Source organism: Cydia pomonella, chromosome 14 (assembly GCF_033807575.1).
Source record: "Cydia pomonella isolate Wapato2018A chromosome 14, ilCydPomo1, whole genome shotgun sequence".
Taxonomy (NCBI): domain Eukaryota; kingdom Metazoa; phylum Arthropoda; class Insecta; order Lepidoptera; family Tortricidae; genus Cydia; species Cydia pomonella.
The window spans coordinates 5,856,824-5,884,802 of record NC_084716.1 but is presented as its reverse complement, the minus strand read 5'-3'; the positions used below and the strand labels follow the sequence as shown (position 1 = coordinate 5,884,802).

General features: G+C 40.5%; 1 protein-coding gene across 2 annotated transcripts; it reads left to right on the top strand.

Annotated features, from left to right (window-relative positions):
- Positions 1-26,290, top strand: LOC133524792 (apoptosis-inducing factor 1, mitochondrial-like). 2 transcript variants are annotated; one of them, XM_061860934.1, is made up of 16 exons: positions 1-335; positions 1,045-1,268; positions 4,384-4,524; positions 5,705-5,765; positions 6,225-6,361; positions 7,438-7,562; positions 7,787-7,974; positions 8,622-8,807; positions 10,546-10,707; positions 12,322-12,404; positions 13,043-13,168; positions 20,995-21,171; positions 22,311-22,426; positions 24,184-24,307; positions 24,952-25,076; positions 26,125-26,290. In XM_061860934.1, the coding sequence occupies exons 1-16, from the start codon at positions 260-262 to the stop codon at positions 26,138-26,140; spliced, it is 2,067 nt and encodes a 688-aa protein (XP_061716918.1). In that variant the 5' UTR covers positions 1-259; the 3' UTR covers positions 26,141-26,290. The 2 variants fall into 2 exon arrangements, with proteins under 2 accessions (XP_061716918.1, XP_061716919.1); XM_061860935.1 differs by lacking the exon at positions 1-335 and adding an exon at positions 1,833-2,073 and having other exon boundaries at positions 1,128-1,268.
- Positions 26,291-27,979: the final 1,689 nt, after the last annotated feature.

The following is a 27,979-nucleotide window of genomic DNA, read 5'->3' as shown; positions in this document are numbered from 1 at the left end:
CTGGGCCAAACTATAATTTCAAATTTGCGTAAGTATCCCATCATGCGCCATGTGCAATCTCCAGAGGAAACCTTCATGGATTAATACATATATACGTTATAAAAAGAAACGGCCACTAAAAACCAAATTCCAGTTTCTAAATTCAAACATTCGACAAAATATCGTTGTCCTTTCAAAATGACAGCCAGTTTTTAGATCCAAAATAACTCAAACAACAAAACTGAAAAATTCCGAGTCTTTCAAAATCACCACGTAAAAAATGTTAATCAACTCACTGAAATGCTGTAAACACATTGGTTCTACCGCCTTCGATTTTAACCTCTACAGTTTAGGGGGTAAGTAATTTTTGGTCTACATGACGGACTAATTTCAAATAGTAAATAAAAATGTAGCATCTGTAAACATTTTGAAATAAAATGTTGACGGTAATCCCATGGATTAAAGTCCAATTACACGTGGACATGGACCGCAATCTTATTGACATGATGCATGAACGAGTGGTCACGTATCGGTTTGTTTCGTATCTAACGTGTCTTGATTCATTAAACGCCAAGGAAGGTCCCTAAACGGCGTCGTCAGTTGTATTGTCCAATAACATGATGATAAGCGTTATGGCGTACGCGGACAAAGTAACATTCATGCTTTGAAGTAAGGTTTAAGATGAAGATTGGGAAGACTGACATAAAATGTTTGGTTGGGGAGACCATCATAAGGCGATAACTTGTATTTGAGTAATATGCTCAGACATTGAAAGCAAGAGCTCGCTGCTTCTGCTCTACCCTACCAACCTTATGTGAGTGAAGTATGTACAAACGCAAGAGTTACAATCGAGGTAAGTACTTGTAGACGGTCTTCTCCACATTAACTACACATTTCGTGCAAGTTTGTGCAATATGATTCAAGGCAGCCATATGGGTTAACACGTCCATGCAGAACCGACTGACTGAGATTGACGGAGCCTCAAGACTAAGGCAACCTCCAATATCAAACTGTAGTTTTAAACTCTAAGCTCTAACACCACCTAATGCCACTAAACCTCAACAGGAACACATCGAAGATGGTACGCCAAATCAAATAAATCCGATTGTTGCACCAACGTGCCCCAAACCGCCGGTAGAACCGTCGAACCATGGCCGAAGTCCGACCCGCCGCCGCCGCCGCAGTGGCGCTGCGAGTGCCCGCAAGACGCCATGCCGTACAACAACGACCCGTACAGGATCAAGGTACCGGAGGTCGTGGTACCGCCGATGCCGGCTGGGAATGCTAAGGTAATTTCACAAGGATTTTCAAACACAGCAGCTCGCTCAAGACTTAGTGTCTGATCTCGCGGACGGACACGAACCAACGTGAATTCTATGATAGGTTAGAAAAGTTGAGAAACAAGGCCCAAAATTGAGGTGATCCACATTTATAGTTGATGGCTCCGCACGCGCGGGCACTAAGTTTGAAGCCAGCTTAAACTTCAATAGATAATCAACCCACACTCTTTAGCGTAGTAAACCTACACTCATCCCAAATAATGGGATGTGAGTACCTAGATATTTACTTGCTTGGGTCAACATGTATTGCTCAGAACAGCGCAACCTTATTTAATCTCAACTCAAGTTTCAATGAGGATTTCTAGACTTACTTTTCAGTAGTTAAGCAGTTTATTGTTCTTCTGTTAGTATCTATTTAGTAGTAATTATAAGCAATTGACATTTTAGATACTTATTCCAACTTGCTTTTATCATTGCCTTGCGACCTTCCGATGTTTCCAAAGTGCGTTAGACGATCAGAGCCTCTCGTGGATTTAAATATCTAATGAAACCCAGCTTGTACTTTGTCATCAGAGGATGGGAGTCGTGCTCACGCACACAGACCCCCGCGACCCCCTGGGCTTGAAGGACTGGGGCCAGGCAAACCCGAACCAACAAATGGAACACCAGCACCAAGGCCAATCCCAAGCTGAAGAAGAGGATGACAGCTTTTTCGCCAAGCTGAAGAAGTTTTTCAGAGGAAAAGACAACCAAGATCAAATGACGAAAGAGCTAGATGTCCTCTATTGCCAGACCAGATAGTCAGAGAACTAAGGTATTGAATCTTATTCTGTAGAATTCTCAGAGGAGCTGATTTGTCAAACGCACTGAAACATCGGGAGGTAGCCGAGAAAATACACTAAAGTTTCTCAACAGGACTACAACTATTTCACTGGAGAGCCAACCAGCCAGAATTTTGCACAACCATGGTACAAGAATGTGATTCCGAGGGCTATAGACGAACAGGAGAATGAGAAGTTTGCAAGGAATTTGAGCAAGTCCATGGTCGTCATGCCGAAACTCGGCTATCACGGACGCAGCAAATATAAATTCGCTTTTCATGAACCCTGGAATCCGCTAGACCGCCTTTCTCTAATCGCGCAGGCCGAAAAAGATGAGCAGGAACATTCTAAAGAGATTGCTGCTGTGGAAAAATAGAAAGAGCCATGTACGTAACCACGGGAGGCCTGATGGAATGTACTTAAAACGATTTTAAATTGAGTGTTTAAGATATTTGAAGTGTCGCATGGGATTGATAATAAACTATTTATGATTAAATTGCTTATTTTTTTTTAGTTAACTGTCGATATAATTTCAGAAGCAAAAAAGATAGTCGGACCCAAATTCATTTCATTGAATAATGTGTTATTGACTATATATGTATTTGTTTAGAGTTTATAAAATCACAAATTAGTTGGAAAACCAGAAAAAATACGTTGTATTTAGTGTTAACTTTACATGCAGTAGATTTATAATTAGAATACAAGGTGGTCAAAAAATATGTGCATTCCCGTTGGCAGGGATGTTTTGGGCTTATACTGAGCAACTTTTACTATGGGACCATGGCAACGGGAATGCACATATTTTTTGGCCACCGTGTATAACATTTGAAACTTTCGCGTTTTGAATACATTTTAAAACCTATTTAAACTCGAGTCTATCGCAATTTTTTTTGTGATGTCTATTGCCTACCCCAAACTTTCATAAACTTTTCGTCGGGTAGTTACACAAATCCCTATTTTGACATTTTGCTGGGACCTCAGTTACCCGTTACGACCACGACCAGTGTCGAAACGTCGGAAATAAAGGTCAAAAATAAATTCGCGATAGACCCAGTTTTAAATATGTTTTAAATTATAATTTGATTGTTCGAAAAGCCGGGGGCTTACGATGTCCCCTTTCCAATGTGAAAATTGATACAATATGTACGGTCATGCACTTCAATTGTCGATCCATCTAAGGTTCAAGCTAATTAATATTAACGGTATGAAATCTCCAATGTAAAGTAAACCCTAAATGCTCATCAATTAAAGTCCGTAACTGTACACATTAAATCCCAAGTATTGATAAACTTACTACACGTAGTGTCTTTACTTGGCACTGGATTGATGCAGCGTAAAGGACCGTTATTAGCACCAAATTTTGTAGGAATGCTACCGATGTTCCTCTTCTTCTTCCTCGCGTTGTTCCGGCATTTTACCACGGCTCATGGGAGCCTGGGGTCCGCTTGACAACTAATCTCAAGATTTGGCGTAGGCACTAGTTTTTACGAAAGTGACTGCCATCTGACCTTCCAACCCAGAGGGTAAACTAGACCTTGTTGGGATTAGTCCGGTTTTCTCACGATGTTTCCCTTCACCGAAAAGCGACTGGTAAATATCAATTGATATTTCGTACATTAAGTTTCGTACAAAAACTCATTGGTACGAGCGAGGGTTTGAACTCGCGACCTCCGGATTGAAAGTCATATGCTCTTACCGCTAGTCCACCAGCGCTTCGGCAATAGTTTAGGTATTATACTCGTTCATATGTATTGGTCTGGTAAGTATTAAACATTCTGTGTATAAGGAGTATTTATAAGTTGCGTTCAGATCTGGCGAACGCTCCATTCCTAAATCATTCGCGAATTAACATTGCTCGCATGTTTTTCGTTATTTACGGCGTGCAGCACGCCTGCAATAAGCCTGTAAGAGATATTTAAGACAAGCGGCAGTAGCATGTCTAATTTTTATCGCCTGTCACGTTCTAACAAATATGTTAGTGCGAGTGCGACAAAAACGTGACAATGCTGCAGAGTAGGGCATACCGTCTGCGCGTGCATATATACGTGTACGTGTGCATGCGCTAAAATGTGGGAGCCGAACACTACACGTACACGTCAAGCAATCGGTCTGCCGTCTCTTATAAAGATCTGCGTATTACAACGCGCACATATGCACGTCACACGTATCCGGTGTGCACAGACGTTTATAAATGGCGCGTAAGCAGGGCATTCTCGAGATCTGGACGAACCATAATATTTTAGATAAAAGTTGCTGCTCAATTTCTTTAGAAATTAGACTAGCATGGTTTTGAATGATTTCAGGCTTCAATAGACTGCGCGCGCAAGGGTACGTGCGCGCCGCCCGCGCCACCGCCGCTGCCATGCCCGCCGGGACCTAGTAAAAAGCCGTTCTCGTGGATCTACATCATAGTTACCACCGCCTTCCTTGTTGCCTTGGGAACGGTTAGTACAATGCTTACTATGAACATAAAGAAATAAGAAGTAATAGAGTGCTCACTCCATACATCAGTTTTGGTACCAAAAAGCTTATTATTTTCGCAGTCGACATCTATCATCGAGTAGCGGAACTCTCAGTACTGCTACTCGACAATAGATGTCGCGGCAAACAAAAAGTCTAATGCTCAACGATTTTCAGCTAATATTATAATATAACCAGAGTAAGCGTAGGAGTTGAAAATAGAGTTCCGGTTACTCTGGTTATAATATTAGCGGTAAATCGTTGAGCATTAGAGTTTTTGTTTGCCGCGATATCTATTGTCGAGTAGCAGTACTGAAAGTTCCGCTACCGGATGCTAGATGTCGACTGCGAATATAATAAGCATTTTGGTACCAAAACTGATGTATGGAGTGAGCACTCTATTACTCCTTATTTTTCTATGCCATGAACAACTCCTCATTTCTACCTCTCAGGTAGCCAGATAGTGAAAAGGTTTTAATAAATTTACAAACTCTTCTGGAGTTGCAGGCGTACATAGGCTACGGAGACTGCTTACCATCAGGCGGGCCGTATGCTTGTTTGCCACCGACGTAGTATTAAAAAAAAAAGTGAAAAATTACAGCATTGGGTGAAACTGGAATTGACGGCCTGTGGATCGATACTCCAGCGTTCTAAACTTAATAGCATCGTTCGCAGACGTATCTGCGTAAAATTTTTATTTAGTGACTTTGTTTTTTGACCGTTACGTAAGCGTTAGGGCTTAAGCTGATGACGTTCGATCGGTTTTTTTTTTTTATACTACTTCGGTGGCAAACAAGCATACACCCCGCCTGATGGTAAGCAGTCTCCGTAGCCTATGTCCGCCTGCAACTCCAGAGGAGTTACATGCGCGTTGCCGACCCTAAACCCGCCCCCCCCCCCCCCTCGTTGAGCTCTGGCAACCTTACTCACCGGCAGGAACACACCACTATGAGTAGGGTCTAGTGTTATTTGGCTGCTGTTTTCTGTAAGGTGGAGGTACTTCCCCAGTTGGGCTCTGCTCTAGATCTGGAATGACATCCACTGCTGTGCCCTACCACACAAAGCGAGATGACATTCGCAATGCCCATACCTCTCTTATGGACGTAGTTTAAGGACGTGCCCGGGTCAAAATTTATGATTATGACATGTTTATATCTTTGCCAGGTTTACAAATATTGGGCACACCAGGATAAACTTAAGAAATCGGGGATGTACGACGTAATATGTAAGTTGGATTTCATTTATCGTCCCAATTTCTCGTGCTATTTCTTCCGAAACGTGGTAGTTTGCATCGACATACATTCAGCAACAAAAATGGTTAGGCTGACGAGATATTGAAGTTCTGCGCACAATTTTATTCTCAAGGTACACAATATAGTTGTGTTCGATTAGTTTTGAACACGACAATTGATTAACAACTGTTGCTGCTGTGTCGAGGCAACGATCAGAACATGTACGATCTAAAAAAAATCTAAGGAATAAAACGCAGATGAACTCATCGTGCATCTAAATTCAAGTTTATCACTACCATCAAAGCGACACTGAGTCTAGAAATTACGAATTATTTCAGAATTTTGATCAGACAGTGTTAAATTTTCAATCTAAATCATGAGTCGATTATGCATGATGAGACCAAAAATCGGCGTCTTAGTTCGTTGAGTCAAAACCAATTTTTATATTGCAGGGCAGCCTCGGTTGAAGGTGAAAAGGCCGTACCATGACAGCGATCTGCCCCCGTGCGTGCAATACCTCATTATAGGCACTGGGCCCGCGGGGTGGTCCGCTTACAACACTATTATGGAACATGACGAGAAAGCCAAGGTATTATTACCATCACTTTGCCGCTTCTCGCGTTTTAACGAAATCCTTCTGAACTTCAGGCCAAGAAGAAAATTAGAGCTAATGAACCCATATATGCCCAGATGTCATCGCTCTCATGGGCGTAGGCAGGTGCAGCAGGGTTAGTGGGTCGAAAATGAGATTAGTCCGTAATAAATTCTAAGAAATTCATATATTTGAGCCGACATTTACACATAGTGTTCCTGCCGGTGAGTAAGATTGCCAGAGCTCAACGAGGGTGCGGAGTGTTAGGGTCGGCAACGCGCATGTGACTCCACTGGGGTTGCAGGCGTACATAGACTGCGGAGACTGTTTACCATCAGGCGGGCCGTATGCTTGTTTGCCACCTACGTAGTATTTAAAAAAAAAAAAACACAAACCCAGTATCTTCAGTTTGGAAGCCGCAAGTTTTTCTATCCCCAGATTTGGCGACTGCACTAGTTTTTAAATTAAAGGGACTGCCATCTAAAGGATCACTCACGCTATACCGGGCCGAAGCTTCCGGCGCTTTGTTTTGGATGGAAAACGCCACGTTATCACCGATCAGCCGTCATAAAAAATGACGTATCGGACGCTCTGGCCCGGCCCTGGCCCAGTCTAGCGCGAGTCATCCTTTAACCTTCCAACCCGGATATGAAACGAAAGCCTTTTTTAGGATTAGTCAGGGAAGAAACGACTCATTTACCTAGTATGAGAGCGCAATCGCTCATTTCAGTCGCGTGTGTTTTCAATTTTCAACTAGATTGAGACCCAGAGCTAGTTTGTTAAGTAGGTATAACAAATATCACATCAAGTAAAATGCAAAAGAAGGATGTTACGCCAATATCTGTATGTATGTCTGTGACATCGTAGCTCTCCAACGGATGGAGCAACCTATAGCGTAGGGGGTTTTCATTTGTTTTATTTAATAGCTATATAGTCTGTCAAGCCATTTCCGTCAGTAGAAAAAAGCGGCAAATTTAAAACATGTAGGCGCGAATATTATCGTCCCGTAGAAATTCTGAATTTGGCGCCTATTTCTGCTGACAAAGTTGTTTGACTATATATCGTGTGTGCAGGTGTTCTTCGTGACGAAAGAAGACATATTGCCATACGAAAGGCTTCCAATGTCCAAATATATGTGGTGGAACAAATTCCCGCCTGACATGAAAACTCTGAAATACTTCGATCAGAAGTATAAAACGTACGTAATGCAGTAAATGTTGGTCTATTAATCTTATAACTAATATAACTTAATCTTGGGCAAAACACCGGTCTACAGTCGACAAAATTATTCCTCAAATATATTTGGGAAACTTTCTTCCCAACGTCCCCAAATTGCACATCCTTAGATTATGTCTTCGGTATCAACGTCGTAACGTCTTTAATATGACGCCACTTTTCTCAATTCCTTTTTACTTTTTACAGAATGTACCTATCAAAATGTGCAAACTTCATGGACCCCGTGAAGTTTTACCGGAAAGATGAGGGCCCGGCGGTGTCAATCGCGTCCGGTTGGTGTGTGCTCAGAATAGATGCGGAGAACCACATTGCGTACATCAAGACGATGTGCGGCGAACGACCTATGTATTATGAGCGTTGCTTGATTGCTGTTGGTAAGTAAATTTAGTTCCAACATTATAATACTTACCGTATCTTTAGCCAGTCTTTCTTCGAGGCCAAGGGGACAATGCTGACCTCGAAACGTCGGAACATACAATAATTATAATCTTAGAAACAAAAAATCATTTTAGCGACGCGATAGATTATTGCTACGTCATCAGACCTGTTCTGGTATCGGATTCATCAGTCCCACGGAACGCCGAATTACGAGTACCACAGTACCACATCCTGCGGCCAGAAGTGAGATTCAGAGGCTAAAGGAGCCTGGGATCTTCTTTGTAAGAATTGGTACAGACTTGTTTTGAAGGAAGTTCTCCCTTCTAACTCTATGCGAAATTTAGACCTTCATAGGGTAGCCAAAAAACTTAGTCGTGTTCATCATCTAAATTGTCAATCTATTGCCTTAGTTAGCCCTTTGAACGCCAAGAACCCTTAAAGATCTATCATTAGGTCACGGAAATCTGTCACTCTATCAGATAGAGTTAACGGATTGTTCTGACGATAGACAAATATTTTTGGAACCACGGATATCATATTTGAATTAATTAGATCCTATATAGACAATCAAAAACCAGGTGCTATGTTCAGATGTGATCATTCATTGTCAACCGTTTACATTAAACAGATGCCTCTATTCCAGGCTCAAAACCAGTGCAGTTGAACATATTCAAGATAGCTCCCAAAGACGTCCGGAACAAAGTGACAACTTTTCGGACGATCCGGGATTTGGAGACTGCGTTCCGGAAGGTCCGGGCGGCGCGGCACATCACTATCATCGGCGGCGGCCCGCTGGGCTGCGAGCTGGCCTGGCATCTGGCTAAGATGGGTAGGTATGGTGTTTAGTTAACGAACTCAGCTCGTCAAAAGATGTTCAGATTGTTTAAAACCGCAAACGGGATGCGCCATACAAAATATTCAGGATGCTATTTAATAATTTTCAATTATCATCTCTATAGTCGTAGGCAGAAGATACATAATGGATTCCACTAACCACCTTTCGCGTGTCAACCACGTGCTACATCTGATGATTGTTCATTATGAATCTACAGGCTTACAATTGGGCATTGAACGTCGTTCCAACCCTTTTTTTACAGCTCCTGCGGTTTGTGGTTTAAAAAAAAGTACTGAATAGATTCTTTGAATGAGCTTGGTTTAAAAACTAAAGGCTAAAGCTAAACCGATCTTGTTTAAAAAAATAAAATAAAAATAAAATATTTTTATTTCAGAACTACTAGAATTCCATAAAAAAAATGTTAGTACCATCGTTATAGCTAGGGGTTAGTAAGTACATTAAAATCAAATCATATCCAAACATAATAAGAATAATAAAGAATTAATAATCTTGACATAATAACAATGAAATCATGATTCATAGTAAAATAAAAAGTAGTTGAAATAATAAATACAAAAATAATTAATATATTAACATGTCAAATTCAAAATAAAATAGACTAGAATAATAATTACAATGTCAAAATTTACTACTTTTATTCATATTCCCATTTAATACGACACTTAATTGTTTTCATACTTTTAAACAACTAACGGCCAGATGCACCAATCACACTCGACGTCAACATCATCCGACAGTGAACTACGAAACATTCCGTACAAATAAAATTAGCGAACGTTTTAACGGTGATGGTTTGGTGCAACTATAGGTAATCCTAAGTCAGGTTTGATACAACAACCCTGCAATCTTGCACAGTTTTAAAAGGGTCTAGCAGGCTAAGCGAACTAGAGGTGCCCCCAACGACGGATTTGGTCATTCTTTCAGGTGGTGTACTGGCAAGTCCTAAGAACACTCTATGCTTAATATCAGTCCTCGATCTTCTTTTGTTTTCGAGTTATTCAGGATAATGTAAAATAATCAGCGTATCATTGAAAGTGGCATATTTTGGAAACTGTTCAAGTTAGATTAACGACACAAAATTATATTTGACAATAATAAAATAGGCTACAAAATAGTACATTACGATACAAGTGCGAAAAATAGGAAATTCGAAACGAGTGGCGATAAATTAAAACACGACCGAAGGGAGTGTTTTAAATCGACACGAGTTGCGAATTACCTATTCGCACATGTATCGTACAACGTTTTACAGTACATATGGCCCTTTAAATGTTCGACACAGTAACATAATATGCTACTTCTCGCACTAGTGCTATAAAGTAGCCCCATATGTACTGTAATACACATTTTTAACCCACGTCATGTACTTATACTTCATTGTTTAAAAAAACATTTGATTTTTCTTCAGATTTCATTTTTACTTTTCGCGGAGGTACACCTCCAGAAAAAATATGCATGGATAGCCACTAGTACCCGCTACATACACATATAAAAATACTTCCTACTTAGTAAAAAAAAAAACGAATAAGTAGTTAGGAGCATATGTAAACAAAGTACTAGTGCAGGGTGTAGATAAGTTAGTATGTAGTTGTGTAACCTTTTCTTATGTTGAATCTTTGAATCTTTCATTCGCGAACTACTCATGTCTAACCTAAAATGAACTAGGCTAACACTGAGGCCAACTATTATTATTATAAAAAAATATTTTCAGAGGAAAAAGTGGAAAAGGACGAGAAAGACGCAGACAAACCGCCGTTACAGATCGTACAGATGTACAAAGACGGCGGCATACTCGGGAGCATTCTGCCCGAGTACCTGGGGGAGTGGGCCGCGGAGAAGATCAAGTGCGAAGGCGTACACATCATGCCTAAGAGTTAGTGTTACTAATAAATAAAAAATTGTATTTGTTTTAAGGTACATGTGGGGAACAGCGGCATAAAAAAAAAATTGCATGGAAGGTCATAAGCATAACCTTGTATTTATATAGGTAGGTACGTGTCTCGGACACCGAAACGAAGAGCTTCACTTTCGGCTTTCTTTCTGCTCTACCTTCTGTAAGTGTAGTTTGTGTACACACGCAGAGAGTTAAGAGCCCGGTAACAATTTTAAGCAAAAATGTAAAATTGCTAGATTTAGTCGTTGAAATTGTACACCTTTTGTTACGTAATATCTAAATAACAAGTATTGGTTTCTATTAGCACGTCTTCTCATCTTGCCTTTTAATAATGAGGTCGCAAGCGTGCGTCCCCGATATATGACAAAAAGGGTCAGTTTTTAAAAATTCATTGAAAAATTATCGTGGTAAAAAGTTGAAGTACAGGATATGTGTAATACAAAATTACCATTTACAGTACATATGGGGCTACTTTATAGCACTAGTGCGAGAAGTAGCATATTACGTTACTGTGTCGAACATTTAAAGGGCCATATGTACTGTAAAACGTTGTACGATACATGTGCGAATAGGTAATTCGCAACTCGTGTCGATTTAAAACACTCCCTTCGGTCGTGTTTTAATTTATCGCCACTCGTTTCGAATTTCCTATTTTTCGCACTTGTATCGTAATGTACTATTTTAGCAGTCCAAACTTTACGAAATTTACAAATAAGAGCTTTTAAATTGGTTGTAAGGTACTGGCAGAATACCAGCGATGTGGCCTGCTGCATCATTATGCTGAGTCAGCGCCTTGCCACGACACATGGCGTATTAATTAACTAAAAAAATTTTTATTAAATTAAGTTTGCATGTTTTTATTTTACACTTTTCTTTTTTGTTTGTTTTGATGCCAATGCCATTTATGTTGTGGGTATGAATAAAGAATGTATATATCTATATATCTAAATCAGTGCTTTACGCGCGTTCATCTAAAAAAAAACATTAATAATTAAGTGAGTCTGTTTTCAAAAAAATGATTTATAAAAATGTAAGAGTGCAAGACGTGCTAAAAGAAACCAGTACTTGTTATGTGTAATAGTTAACAAAAGGTGTACAATTTCATCGACTAAATCTATCAATTTGTCATGTTTGCGACTAAAATCGAAAACGGCCTCTTAAAAGCGACGAAAGACCTTGTAAACGGTCATTTCCACATTTGCCTTAACAATAGTGTTCCGAAGCCAATACGTAGATGATTAGTAGTAGATATAATGTTAGGGGTACATCGAGCGGATTCTGCCATTGCCCGTGTTATGGGACGAACACCTTACTGACTTAGGGACCATTTTGTGGCAGCTACACTCGGACCGGAATGCACGCACCGAGCGTGCACGCTTGTCATTTATTTCAACCAATATATGGCCGTTGGCTTTAGCGTCGTCGTCGTGCACGCTCTTAACGTGCACGACTACGACGCACGTGTACGTGAGGAGCGTGCATTCCGTGGTTCATCTCAATACACTAAAAAAAAAAGCTGTTTCGAATCCGGCCTCGAGCACTGGATTCCCTGGTGCCTTTTTCTTAAATATATGACATATTTGTTTATTTCAGCGACACCACACGACGCTTTCCTGTCAAAGGACGGTCGGCTAGAGTTGACGCTGAGCGACGGGTCGTCGCTTATCACAGATTATGTGAGTTTTTATTACCAAGTAATTCTCCGATCCCGCGAAGATGAGAAAATGCCGGGACAACGCGAGGAAGATGGTCTCAAAATACTTAGGGCATCAATATTTTCAAAAGATTAGCCTTTTTACCGCTTAGAATTATTCATCGAGCGCGCTCGTGTCGCCGACGAAAGAAGTTTTATCTTATTTATTAGACTGCGGCAAAATAAGCTGATATTTTACGTCGTATATATCAGACTACGGTGGTTAAAAGGTTAGATAAAGATATTTTATTATTCAAGTAGGCATATTACAATGCGCTTATGAACATCAAATAAAGCCACACCGGCTCTAACCCTACACCTCTGACCCAGGAAGATTTAAATCCCCCCTCAATTGGAGGAGGGTATCCCAATAAGGACCGGTAAGATACTCGGCGGGACACATCTTACAATTAACATGCATTAAATAAGGAAAAAAATACAATTTAGATTACTATAGAAATCATGCTATTACATACAGTAGCTACTTTTCTTTATAATCCGGTAACTATAAGGTTAATCAGGTATTGATAAAACGGTGTCAAGTTTAGCACAAATAGCGACGCGTGTTTTATTTTAATTTAATCTAAACAATGGTTTTTACAAAATGTTCTTTTTCACCAGGTTTTCGTGTGCGTCGGCACCACTCCTCGCATGGACATAGCCGAGCCCTCGTTCTTGGAGGAGGATAAAGTCAACGGCGGTTTCCTGGTCAACACCGAGCTGGAGGCGAGGACGCATCTCTATGCGGTTAGTTTTTAAAATAATTTACTATACATATGGTGCTGTGGCATGTATGGGACTGAGAGGTGAAATCAAACACAAGTGCTTACTCGCGAGCGTCTGTATTGTAACTAACTCAAAGTACATCGTCAACTTATGTATATCTATATCTTACACTACTACACACACCTCATCTGGGGGGTTGTTGAGAAAAAAAAATTGATGTAAATTAATTTTTTTTTATATAAAACTATGTATACACTATCAAACATTTTGTTTTATTTAAAGAAATCTAAACATATCGATAGTACAACAAAACACAATTATGAAATATGTTTACATAAAGTCAAACTATTAATGTTAACACAACATGACAAAAAAAAAGAGCAGTGACACATGAGTCACTGGTTAAAAATCTTAGTCCTATTTTTATGAACAAGATCGATCTTACCATCTATTTCTAACTTAACATTTACTCCATCGTCCTCAATCACTTTAAAAGGTCCTTTAAAAAGATTATCAAATTTTTTTCCAGTTTCTGACTTAATCAAAACTAGATCATCTTTTTTATAAGTCACTGAGTTAGATAACTTATCATAATATTGTTTTCGTAATTCCTTAGATTTTAACAAATTTTCCTTGGCATCCTTATGAGCTATTTGTAGTCTGTATTTTAATTCTAGAGCATAATTATCGGGATTATACAGTGGTTGTACAGTTTTAATCAGATTACTAGGGATTTGACATTTCTTTCCGAAAACCAATTCAAATGGGGTATACTTTGTAATTGAATGTACTGTTGTATTGTATGCAAAGCACCAGAACGGTAGCCAATCGCACCATGTGTCCGGGTGACCATCGCACTGAATTCTCATAAAAGCGGCTAAATGTTTGTGCATATTTTCCAAAGCACCTATCGATTGGTGGTGATAAGCGGTCGAATTAATCTTATTTATTTTTAATAACTTACATACTTCTTCCATAGTGGATGACATAAACTCGGTACCTCGGTCCGTTGATATCATACCTGGAATACCGTATCTTAATATAAAATTACTAACTAGAGTTTTTGCTACGCTAATCGCATCCTTGCGTTGCAATGGGTAAGCTTCAATGTATTTCGTTAGCTCGCATTGCAACGTTAGGATGTACTTATTACCTTCCGTATCGGTGTCTAGCGGTCCAAGCAAGTCGAGGTATATTTTCTCGAATGCTGACGACGCTGTTGTCGTGATAACCATAGGTTGTCGTATATTTTTAGAGTACTTTGTTACTTGACATTTACTGCATTTTTTCACGAAGTCTCTGACGTCACTCTCTAAAGTTGACCAATAATATTTAGACTTGATGTTACTAACCATTCGGCGAACGCCGGCATGTCCGCTGGTTGGTAGTAAATGATAGTCGTTAATGATAACTCGTCTCTCGTCTTTGTCATCTATTCGGATTATATTTCCTAGGATTTTTATTCGCGGTCCGGACCAGTCTTTCATCGTTTTTATTTCATTTAACAATGTTTTTATAAATAACGCGTTTTTATCATTTTTTATCATACATAACTCGTCTATATTTATATTTCTACAGAAATCACTCAACATATTCACAAATACGGCTCGCGTGAAATGAGACATATAGTTAAGGTTTATGTAGAGACGTTTTTTATCCCTTGCGTACGCGAAACAATCTTTTTCTCTAGTTATTAACTTATTTTTTCTTAATTTTCTTAACTCGTGTTCTGATTCAAACAACATTTCTATTGAGTCATTAGGTTTTCTTAATATTTCCGCAATTCTCGGCTGATCAGACCTTGAATTCTCGGGTATACTAAGATCTCCTACACTCTCGTCACACAACTCCTCCTCTTGCCTCAACTTTTTACTCTGTTTCCTTGTCATAACTGTAACTTGTTCGCTCATACTTTTTAATTCGTCGGACGAAATTGAAATTCTACTTAACGCGTCTGCCACTACGTTCGAACTTCCTTTTATATATACTATTTTATAGTCATATTCCTCTAATTGCAATCTAAATTTAATTAATCTACTTGACGGATCCTTCATGCTGAATAGGTATAAGAGTGGTCTGTGGTCCGTCATTATTGTGAACTGTTTTCCAAATAAATAAGGTCTAAAATAGCGTACACTCCAGACGATTGCTAAAAGCTCCTTTTGAATGACAGGGTAATTTAACTCGGCTTTATTCAAGGGTCTACTAGCATAAGCTGTAGGTCTCTGATCTTTGTTACATAGTACCGAACCGATTGACCTTGAGGATGCATCTGTTTTCAAAATGTACTCATTTTCTGATGAAAAATCTGGGTATTGTAAGATTGGGGGAGTAATAAGTTTCTCTTTTAATTTATTAAACGAATTTTGGCATTCCTCTGTCCATTGAAATGGTATATTTTTCCTACATAATTTGTTCAATGGTAATGTTATTTCTGCGAAATTTGGAATAAATTTCCTATAGTAGTTGCAAAAGGCTACGAATCTCCTAACTTCATCACTGTTTGTTGGTGTTGGGTAATTCTCTAAAACTTTAGTTTTTTGCGGATCTGGTAACACGCCTTCCGCTGATACTACATGCCCTAAATAAAGTAGTTGTTTTTTCAGAAAATCACATTTTTGGGGGTTTACTCTCAAGTTGACCTTACGTAATCTTTCTAATACGTCGATTAAGTTTCTATTGTGTTGGTCCATGTTTCTGCCGAAAACAACTAGATCGTCCATGTAAATAAAACACTTTTCATATGAAAGTCCTGACATTGCTATTGACATTACCCGGGAAAATGCACTGGCACTGATTTTGAGGCCGATTGGGAGCCTTTTCATACGGAATTGACCTTGACCTGATGAAAACGAAGTTATATTCCTACTGTCTTCGTCCAATGCTGTTTGATAATAAGACTGCTGTAAATCAAGATGGCTAAAATATATTGCACCTGACAGAGAATCTAAAATATCGGTAATATTTGGCAGTGGAAATTTATCGTCCTGGATAACATTGTTTACTTTTCGGTAGTCGATGACTAAACGCCATTTCTTTGTATTGTTGTCAGACTTTTTCGGTACTAATAGTATCGGACTATTCCAATCGCTTTTAGATTCTTCAATTATATCGTCTTTAATCATTTGATCGACTTGCCTATTAACCTCCGATTTCATTGACGCTGGCAACCTATACGGTTTCGTATATATGGGTTTCGTGTCCGGTTTCACAGTGATACTTTGGGTCGATACATTCGTAGTTCCTAATTTATCCCCATCTAAATAAAAAACATCGGCGTATTTGGCACATATTGACTCTATAAGTTTTCTGTCTTCGTCATTTAAATGATTTAACTTCAAAGACGACAATAACCTTTTAACCCTTTCTACTCCGTTGTCGCATTTTTGAAAGTTACAAATGTTATAATCACTCAAATTATCTAAAATAGGTTCAAAAATAGGTAATTTTATGTTTTCGTCACTTGTATTTAAAATTCGCACTGGTATTCTACTTTGCTTAACTCTACTTATACTTCCCGCCAAAAATACATTTTCGGCCAATTTTTCGGAGTTTATAACGTAATCCTTTCCTAAATCGAATGATTTTACTTTAATTAAATGTATAGACTCACTTCTCGCTGGCAAAGATAAACAAGTTTCGTTTTCATTACTTCTTTGTATTCGTAACACACACCTTTGATTTCCATAATGCAAAGTAAGCTCGTCCTTTGTTAAGTCTATGATCGCATTATAAGTTCGCATGAAGTCTAAACCAAGTACTCCGTCCGCATGACACGGCATATCCTGATCTTGCAAAACGTGAAACCTATGCCTAATCTGTATCGTATTTCCGTCATGTAAAGTCACGTCCGCCACTTGTTTACTAGTAATACTGCCACCTACTCCTGATATAATAGTACCCTTCTCATATATCTGCGATTCTGTGGGAACGTTACTTTGTTGTAAAATTGATATACTTGCGCCATTGTCAATCATAAGAATAAGATTTTTTCCACCTACAGTAAAATTTACATAGTCTAATCCGTCACATATAGTTAAAACTTTATGCTCGAAAAAACTGAACTCTGTCTGTCTCGTCACTTGTCGAACTATGAGGGGTCTGCGGCTCGTGTGTATATGTATACACGTTTCCGCGGTGTCCACGACTCCTGCGAGTACTGGGATGTCCCCTAAAATTCGTACGTTGTCCACGGCCCCTGTGAAAATTATTACTAGGTACAGTACCTCTATTAGTGGGATAGCGTGGTATCCATGGGCTGTGGTAGGCTCTGGCTCGATTGGGTTGGTAGCTGGTGGGCCCGCGCCCACGCCAGCCGTAGCGCTGTGGCTGCTGGAAACCTCTTCTGTAGCCGTAGTTCATGTTCATGACTACTGGCTCGGGCTGGGGTCGCGCCAGCTCCTCGTCTTGGGCAGCTCTGACAGCTTCTTTTAATTCTGTGTATTCTCGGGCTGCTAAAATGGTACTAAGACGGCGGTTCCTCAAACCGTCCGTGAATTTCTTTATAGCTAAGGACTCGTTGATTGGTCTAAGGACATCGCGCGCCTCGGGCTTCCCGTCGGCTTGCGCTATCGTTAGGCCAATGAACAACTCCTCGATCTTATCACCATATTGAGTAATAGACATATCGCGCTGTGTTATGTTATTTAATTGTTCAAGTAAAGAGACTGCGGATTTCTTCGGCAACAAATATTTTTGTAGATCAGTCACTAAATCGACAACAGTTTCATAACTCGATTTAAGTTTTAGTTGCGCAATTTTATTAATTCTCGTTTTAAGGACAAATGAAATTAGTAATTTTTTCTCGCAATTTTCGTTCAATATACTGTCTAGCATTTCAATACCGGAGATCATTTTTTCCACGGTCTCCTCCTTGCCGTCCAAAATAGGTATTAAGCTGTTCGCTTCTTTTATTTCGAATTTTTTCTCCATTTTAATTGGTTTTTCGGTTACACACTCTAAAACTTTATATTGTAAAATTTTACTATAAGCTTTATCTATTTTTTCACATAATAATTCTAAAATATAACACTCCTCGGACTCAGACAGATCATCTAAATTAACAGAAGTGATTAAAGATTGATAGTCCTCATATATCAACTGTGCATTGTCAATTTTTTCCTGACCTTGTTTTAGTTGCCTTCTAGCCTCGCCTAATTTTCGTAGGTGTATGCGTATATTTTCTAACTTATTATATATAGTCTGTAATTCTAAATTCATACCCTTAACATTTCCGACGCTTTTCACTCCCGACACTTTTCACTTCACACACACACTATACGTAGAACGCCGCGCTTTCATCCACCGCTTATGCGCCTTCCTCCTCGTCGTCCTTGGCCGGAACTGACTTCCTCATGGACAGCCTAGCTTGCAATCGTGCCCAAACTTCTCTCCTGACTTCTTTGTGTATGTATTTTTGCTGTGCCTTCTTGAAAAACTTGTACAGGACGCAGCAACCGATGAGGGCGAGTACGACGAAAAGAACGCTTATAAGGATGTTATTGACCTTTGTGTGATGCTCGCTCGTGCCCGTCGCATCATTCGATCCAACCGCATTCTGGGTGATCACAACCTCTTTTTCCTCCTGTTTGCTGTATCCTTGCCCCATCACGCCTGAGTTACTGTATTTTTTCTACACGAAAATTGTCCATAATCGTATTAATAGTTTGCAGTACTGTCGCCTACGCAGTCCATATTGTAATAATCACGCTAACACTGAGGCGGCGAAAACGCTGACACTAACATCGTGCGGCCCGGCGGAGCCCGCGCTCGAGGTCACGGTCGCCATGTGGCATGTATGGGACTGAGAGGTGAAATCAAACACAAGTGCTTACTCGCGAGCGTCTGTATTGTAACTAACTCAAAGTACATCGTCAACTTATGTATATCTATATCTTACACTACTACACACACCTCAGTGCTATTTTATAACACTAGTGCGAAAATTAGCATATTACGTTACTGTGTCGAACATTTAAAGGGCCATATGTACTGTAAAGGGCCATATGACTGCTAAAAATGTAGAAGCGGTGGTGGCCGAGTGGATATGACGTCCGACTTTCAATCCGGAGGTCGCGGGTTCAAATCCTGGCTCGTACCAATGAGTTTTTCGGAATTTATGTACGAAATATCATTTGATATTTACCACTAGCTTTTCGGTGAAGGAAAACATCGTGAGGAAACCTGCATACATCTGCGAAGAAATTCAAAGGTGTATGTGAAGTCCCCAATCCGCATTGGGCTAGCGTGGGGACTATAGCCCGAGCCCTCTCGCATGAGAGGAGGCCTGTGCACAGCAGTGGGACGTATATAGGCTGAATTATATTATTATTATTTTATGTACTGTAAAACGTTGTACGATACATGTGCGAATAGGTAATTTGCAACTCGTGTCGATTTAAAACACTCCCTTCGGTCGTGTTTTAATTTATCGCCACTCGTTTCGAATTTCCTATTTTTCGCACTTGTATCGTAATGTACTAATTTAATCAAGAATCTTGAATGATGTAAGCTGCACTTGAGGGCCTCGCTAAGATGCCCATCGATTGCCCCGTAGCGAACGAAACGGTTAATGTCTCTCTAGATTTCAACTAAATAAGTTGGCATCGATTTTGACCGCCCAGGCTGTGAATGGGTTATGAAAAAAAGTAACCGAAAAAATCTCGCGTGATTAAAATTAAACCATTTAACGGGCAAGACTGAATTTTCTTTCAATTCAAACCTCATCGCCAATCTATAGTCCTAAAAAATCTGTACAAAAAAATTGCCTTCTGAGGTGTTTCCCTTGCGCTATGACATTGGGTTATTCAAGAAGCAGGTATTTAGGGTTCTGAAAGCAACGCATAAGTGTTGCATATGTCCATGGGCGGCCATGACTGCTTACCACCCATCAGGCGCCTCGTCTGCTCGTTTGCTGCCTATGGTCTTTTTTGAGACCTATAGGGACCGTGCGCGTTGGAGGGTCTGCCATCTTGTGGGCTACATCGGAACAAAAAACATCACATTTACGCCTCGCGCCAAAAATCTGACGGGTCCTGTGCTGCCTCCTACAGTTCATGCACGCTCCCTATGCCCCATAAAGCGTTGCTTTAAGTGTACCTAAGCTCTGCGGTGACACCGACTGCCATACAATTGTCGCCGTCCATCGAGCGTGCACGCGCAGAGGGAGTGTTTCGTCCTCCGCCACGAACTTTATTATTTCATAGCCACAGTAAATTTACTGTCATCATTCGGCATATCATTAAAACTTTTAGAACGCCATTTGACTTTTATCCTTATTCTTTCACTGATTTGTTTTTGTTAAATATTAAAAATTAGCGCCATCTTATAGATCAAAGGCCAAAGGTATAGCGACATCGCTTCGAGCGATGGCGCCATAACCTTTAGGTTGTGCCCGGTAAGATGGCGCCACTTTTTGATTTTAACTAATTTAACATGCCAGTGAAATAATAAAGATCAAAGTCAAATGGCGTTCTATAAGTTCTAATCATGTTTCGAAAGATAGCAGTAAATTTACGTGGCTACTGGCTACAAAGTTTTCTTTGACAATACACCTTTATTTTAATTTCTCTTTCCTGTTATCATAACAGGGGGCTTAGCCCTGATGACTTACTATTTCCATACATAATCTTAGTTTTGATTGGCGTTTCCTGTCTACGATTGTTATCTTGGCTAGGCCCCCAGGCTACCTGTTGAATAACCTGATGTATCACACATCACACCGTCTGTTGGCTGCCTTTATCTTTAAGCAATTGTTTTTCCTGAAAAAAAAAATTAAGCTGTATCGTTAACTGAGGTGTGCAATAAAGAGTATTATATATATCATACTCAAGAGAGGGCTTTTTCAGGCGGGTGACGCAGCCAGCTTCTATTCGCAATGGAAAAACACCCGCCAGCGCTTCCAGAACTACATCCCCGCCGTGGAGCAGGGGCAGCTCGCCGCCCTCAACATGACGGGGTACTGGGAGCCGTGCAACATCGAGAACACCTCCTGGCTTACCCTGGGCGACGTCTTAGAGATGCAGGTAAATCCAGAACAGAACCACATAGAAGCTCGTCTTAACTTGACAGGGTATCGATTATGTAATATTGAGCAGTTCTGACTCACACTGAGAGATACTTATTCCCAATGAACACTTACACTTACACTGCCGTGGAGGAGGTTCAGCTCGCCGCCCTCAACATGACGGGGTACTGGGAGCCGTGCCGCGTTTTACGTGGTTTTTGTGTAAATTGTAAGATGAAAATCGTCATAATTTAAACATAGACATCGCTTTTTAGCGATAAGTCCGCCTGTTGTTACCTACTCACTTATGTCCTTTTTTTGTTTGTAACATGTATTTTTCTTTGTAGTGCACAATAAAGTATTTTATTATTATTATTATAGACCAAGCTAACTTGGCAGCGAGTTTGATAGCACAGACTGTGCAAATGTTATTGTAAACGTTAAACTTCTATAAAATTATGACGTTTAAACGACTTAGCTCGGTCTAACTCTACCTCACTTTGGATGAAGAAAATCCCAGTTTATACGTTGGACTTCTTATACACTAAGTTCAAAGAAAGTAACATTGTTAACCTTTTCAACGCCAAAGACCACTAAAACGGTCATCGTCTGTCGTGCCCGCGACGCCAATGACCATTAAAAAGGCTATGGCGGACGTTGTCAAAGCGACTTTCCTACTGTCAGTTAAGCTTCATATTCGCTCTTCACCAGTTAACTTTTTGGCGTCCATGGCATTTCTTGACACGTGTGGAAAAGCGTTGAAAAGGTTAAACATGTCGTAAACGTGTTTGCCTTTTCGGATACAGAGAGTTCATTCTGTAAATAAGTTTTTGGCAAAACAAAAAAAATAAACATTTTTAGTACAAGCTTTTATCGCCACGTACTTTTCTTTCCACAGGCAACAAATACTCATCGAGACAATTCTAACAACTCCAAACACAATTAGTATGCTTATTTTACACACGATAAGAAGAAGCACAATGTCATCACAATATTGCATTGTCATCCGATTTACGAGTACATATGTGTGCCAAATGTCAGCTCAATCGGAAATCGGGAACTTGGTCAAATTTTGCTTCCAAGATTTAATCCACACTAACATACATACTAACAGGGCAATTTAAATAAAAGTTTGTAAAAAATGGTTTTATTTTTCAGGTGGTTGGTGACGTAGGGGCCTGTATGCCGATCATAGCGTTGTTCAAGCCGTGCCGCCCAGAGGATTTACCTGCGAAGGAAAGAGAAGCAAATATGAAGCTGCGTTGTTACAAGGAGTAAGAAACTTCGTTTATATTCGGACACACCGTTTTTCTTCTTTTAAAATATTGCGTCAAATCTGTGATGATTTTCCCAATGACAAGTGTGCTCGTAGGGCATATCGTTGTTCGGTAGTTGTTTTTAGTAAAGAGATAGCTGAACTTTATTAAAAGTCAGGATGGATTGCCGGTTGTTGATTGAAACATGGTTAAACGCTTTCAAGATTAGATGAGACACACTCACTTTATCAGTAGAAATGGCGCGAAATTAAAATTGTCTATGGGAAGTCTACACTTCGCGCCTACATTTTTTAAATTTGTCGCCTTTTTCTACTGACAAAATGGGTGTACCAGAGTATACATATTGATTCGTTATCGCGTAAGTTGTACAGCCAGCATCAAAACGCATGAAACAATGCGCCAAAAGCAACTGCCATCCTGGAATACTTTCCTGAATTAAAATAAATATCTAGGAGACATATAAAAACTCAAAAATGCGCGTTTTTCCAGAGATATGACCTGGCTAGATCGATTTTTCGCCCCCGAAAACCCCCATTTAGCAAATTTCATCGAAATCGTTAGAAACGTTTCCGAGATCCCCAAAATACATATATAGAAATTGATGCCGCGAAAGTAGAGGCAGCTGGTTCGTTTCCAGCCCTGGGTCCTGGAGGTCTTGGTCACTTTCTTAGTCACCTTCATCATCATGGTGGCCTTTTGGTAATCCAATCTTGAATGTAGGTCTCTTCCCCCTTCTTCCACTCCTGTCGATCTTGTACCCAGTTCATCAGTCCCGACCTCCGTGTCGTCGGATATCGTCCACCCAGCGCTGCGGTGATGTACCGCTTTTTCGTGTGTCCGCTCTGGGCCTCTATTCAAGAACTCGTCTTGTTCAGCGACTCTTGTCCATTCATGCAATGTGCCCCGCCCATGTCCACTTTGGGAGGATTTGTATGTATCTTTCATCGATGCGGCATCTGGCTAGGGCTCGCTCTAGGAAGCACCAATCTATGGAGTCATCATGCTTTCTCATAATCGATGAAGGCAGATGAAGATAAGTGGTTTCCTGTACTCGTTACATTTCTCTCTCTTCTTCTTCTTTCCGTCCTGTTACCTCCTGCTGGGGTGTAGGGCTCGAACCATTTTCTTCTCTTGAGTCCGGTCCTGGGCAGCTTGGGTAACCTCCTCCCACCCCGTCCCCAATACACCCAACTGTTGCTCCACGAAACGCCAAGTAAATTTAGGGCGACCATGTTACCGTGTTCGGGGCATCCGTGTCGGGCCGTGTCAGGGTCACTTTGGATAGGTGGGTGGATGGTTACATTTATCTATGACTGTTTTAAAAATTTGTAGGTGGTCATTGGTGCTGAAACCTGAGCGAAATTCTGCCTGTTCTCTGGGTTGGAAAAAAACTAGTTTTCTGTCAAGTCAACTAGAACTTGCGTGAATATCGTATAAACATGCGACAGCAGGCTAATTGGTCTATAATTTTCCAGCTCCTTAATGTCCCCTTTTTTGTGGATTAGGGGGATTACTGCGTAATGCCATGATGCAGGTACTCTGGTCTCCACTATGTATTTTGTAAATAAGACTGCGAGCACATCGCTTTTCTTAGTATATGATATGACATTTATTTCAGTTTATAATTTATATAGTAGACAGTAGTGTTTCTACTTGAAATATCACAATTTAAAATATTTTCAAAAATACTATTGTTATTGATATTTTCTAGCAACTTGCAAATCTGTAATTACGGGTATACGTATTGTTTCCAGCGCGGCGGAGTATAAGGAGCGCTACAAGAGAGGCTTGCTGTGCTACCTCCGCGACGAGACGATCGTCGGCTTTGTGTTCTGGAACATGCCGCCCATCGAAGATCGGAAGGAGGTCGCAACTGAGGTGACACTTTTGACTTGACTGTATGAATACCTAATAGTTAAAAGTATTAGGAGCGTAAAATAAATTCTATACAAAATTTTTAAAGTTGTCAAAATAGTGGCCAAGATACTTTTTAAAAGCTGTAACTAAGCTGTAGACGGGCATACCGGACCGCGACATTAGTACGGTCCGAGGCCTGTTCGATCGAGTGGAAGCAGAGGGCCTACCGCGAACCACGTTCAACGTGTTGCCTCTCTATCGCACTTGTAAATTCGTAAGTGTGACAGGGAGGCAACCCGTCGAACGTGGTTCGCGGTAGGCCCTCTGGTTCGCCGTACGTCCGTTAAGGACGCAGTGAAAGCAAGGAAGATATAAGTTGACCGGGTCAAGGTCGTGGTCCGGTAGGTCCGTCTGTTAGCACTAAAAGAAGGCCTTTATAATAAAAGGTTAGATTGCGCAGCTTTTCACTTCACGAGCATCTACATATAACAATAAATAAAATTATGAAAATACTTAGTTTGTTTTGGATTGTAAAAAACACTAAAATTTTAACCTTTTACTCAAGTAGAAACACGCGCCGCTGCACTATTTATGTGCTCATTTTTGTGGGACTTAGTCAATTTGTGTAATAATGTCCTATCATATTTATTTATTTTTACTTCCAGATACTGCGGGCACGGCCGCACTACAACGACATCAACCTGGTGGCGGACCTGCTCGGCTTCTCGGAGACGCACTGCGTGTACCTGCGGCCCGAGGAGATCCAGGAGCCCGGGCCCTGCATTCAGGCGTAAGTTGCCTTCGGGCAAGAGTTGACAATGTTTTGTATGTAACAGTGGAAACTTTTGCGTTTCGAACACATATTAAAATATACTTAAGTATTAAAAACCGGGTCTATTGCGAATTTAATTTGTTACTTTTATTACTAGCGGATATCTGAGGGCCGGCCGCGAAAACCGAAATTCGCAAATTGCGGGGATCTCTCTTACTCCAATGAAGGCGTAATTCGATTAGAGTATTCGACTCAGTCCAAAGGCGCGCTACGAATCGTCGACGATCCCAAACTCACAAGCCGTATTGAACCTTTAAGGAGAGACTTTGCCTCCTTGTGTGTGTTCTACCGCTTGTACAATGGACTGTGCTCTGAAGAATTGTTTGCCATGATGCCCACGGCCACCTTCTATCACCGCGCCGCTCGCCGTCGGCAGGGTGTTCATCCTCACACCCTAGAGCCTAAATGGTCGCGCACTGTGCGGTTGAAGAGGAATTTCCTCCCGCGGACGCTCCGGCTGTGGAATGAGCTTCCTGCCGAGGTTTTCCCGAGGGTATACAGTATGGGGTTCTTCAAAAAAGGAGTGTACAGGTTTTTAAAGGGTCGGCAACGCGCATGCGTCCATAGACTACGGTGACTGCTTAACAATCAGGCGGGCCGTATGCTTGTTTGCCACCGACGTGGTATTAAAAAAAAGAGTGAACAGAATGATTTGTGCAATTTGCGAACTTCGATAACTGCGAAAATTGAAGTTCGTCAATTGCGGGCATTTTTCTTTGTCACTTTAATTACGTCTTAGTGAGAGTAAAAGAGAAAGATCTGCAATTTGCGAAATTCGGATTTCGCGGTAGGCCCCCAGAGACTAATAGCGTGCGAACGAATTGGTGGAACCTCGAAAATAATAGGAAGATTCAGTTTTAGGAAATATTTGAATAATGGCGAAGCTGCAGCCATGGGAGTTCTCGAGGTCTACAGCTTTAGAGCCACTACTTTAAGAGTAATGAACGAAAAAAAAAACCACAAAATTTTAAAAGCTTCTATATATATTTGTTCTCTTTTATTTCAGATATCGGGAATTCTAGACCTGAACTAGTGTGCTGTATACTGCAGATAACGTGAGAGTTGCTCTCCGGTTTAAGTAAACATATTGTTTTGTTTTGATTCCTGCAATGTCTAAGTTTTTGAAGTAAAATTTTCTTTTTTTAATAAAGGATGCCATGCTATTTATTAAATGTTCGTTTTATTGCCTAGATACGATAATTAACCTTTCGTATGCGCCTGTCAAAAATTTGCCATTTAGCAACCATGACATCTTCATGTTTAAGTTGAATTTGGTTGTAATCTGCTCCTAAGCATACCAAGGGTTAAAACAAAACCTATAGTATTTTTCAAACGGGCAGGGTAGGGTGTGATTTGTTTTTTTTTTTTAATTCCATGCCATTGACTTTCAGACTCTTCTTCTTTTTCCTCGCGTTGTCCCGGCATTTTGCCACGGCTCATGGGAGCCTGGGGTCCGCTTGACAACTAATCCCAAGATTTGGCGTAAACACTAGTTTTGCCATTGACTTTCAGACTAATCCTTTTTTAACAAAAATAACTTGAATCCCAATAGGTCAAAAAATACACCTCTTCGTAGCTTAGAACGCTTAGAATATCTCATTACAATAGACACAAATCACAAAAATATATATTTTATAAAAATAAAGAGATCAATTTTAATATCGTTGAATCTCATTATGTAAAACGGAACTCGATTGCATTAGAGTTTGACTCTACTTATCGACCAAATCAATTCCGCTCGTCTCAAATCGTTTCAGTCGCGTCCCATAGGGAGTATTACTGCTAAGTTCTGCCCCCAGAATCTGCACTTGATCTGCACTCTACTACTCCTAGTATCCAAAGAGCATATAATCACTACGTTTTAGTACCTTTCATAAACCATAGACTGAGTTGTACATACAGTGCCTTAAACTGTTTTTTTGTCAAGTTTTCACAGATAATTAAATGTGACATTGATGCATCAAGGCTGTTTGTATACAAAGGGTCTACCGGGAAACGCGATAATCGAAATGTCGTTATCTGCCTCTTCGTCGCTCGAATACGCAAAAGTGATAGAGAGGTTAAATGTACTATTATACGGTGCTACACTTAACCGCACTAGTGCGGTAATTAGCACTACGTGATTATGTCGAAAATTATAAGGGCCTTATGTACTGTAAAACGTTGTACGTTATACGTGTGAATAGGTAATGCGCAACTCGTATCGATTAAAAACACTCGCTTTTGTGTGTTTTAATTTATGGCCATTCGTTGCAAATTTCCTACTTTACGCACTTTTATCGTAATGTACTAATATTTGCAATTTCTTTTGAACCGAACTTTAATTATTAGAAAGAAGTGGATAGTCTATCTCGCGCACGACTAGAGTTGCGCGGTGAGATATGCTCACGATGTGCTGTAACAGCGAAAATCGAAATTCATTTTTCGCGGTAGGCCCTCATATGACAGTTGTTTTAGTATAAAAAGCGAGAGCGAGAAAGAGATATGCTACCCGGACCAAGATCGCGATCCGGTACGACCGCCTGTTATGGACTGAGCCGTAACAGACTACCACACTGGACAGTGACCTTATGGCTCCCCTACATGATGGCCCAGCGTAGGCCAGTCCTAGGGACGCATTTATGCGTTAGAGGGAGCAAGTGATATTGCTATCTCATTTCACCGCATAGCTGCGTCCCTTGGACTGGCCTACGCTGGGCCATCGTGTAGAGGAGCCCTTATACGCACCAAGCGCGGTCCGATGCAGTGCGGAGCACGTATCGATAGTGTGTAAAGTGGTCGTCGTACGTGCGTTAAGGACGCAGCTATAAGTTAGAGCGAGAAAGAGATATTTTGACCGCACCAAGGTAGCAATTAAGGCG

Bases quoted from the DNA above. Each gene is read 5' to 3' on its own strand.
- LOC133524792 (XM_061860934.1), top strand. From the start codon at position 260: ATGTTAATCAACTCACTGAAATGCTGTAAACACATTGGTTCTACCGCC. The intron at 336-1,044 runs GTAAGTAATTTT...AAACCTCAACAG, and splicing joins TAACCTCTACAGTTTAGGGG to GAACACATCGAAGATGGTAC. The intron at 1,269-4,383 runs GTAATTTCACAA...GAATGATTTCAG, and splicing joins TGCCGGCTGGGAATGCTAAG to GCTTCAATAGACTGCGCGCG.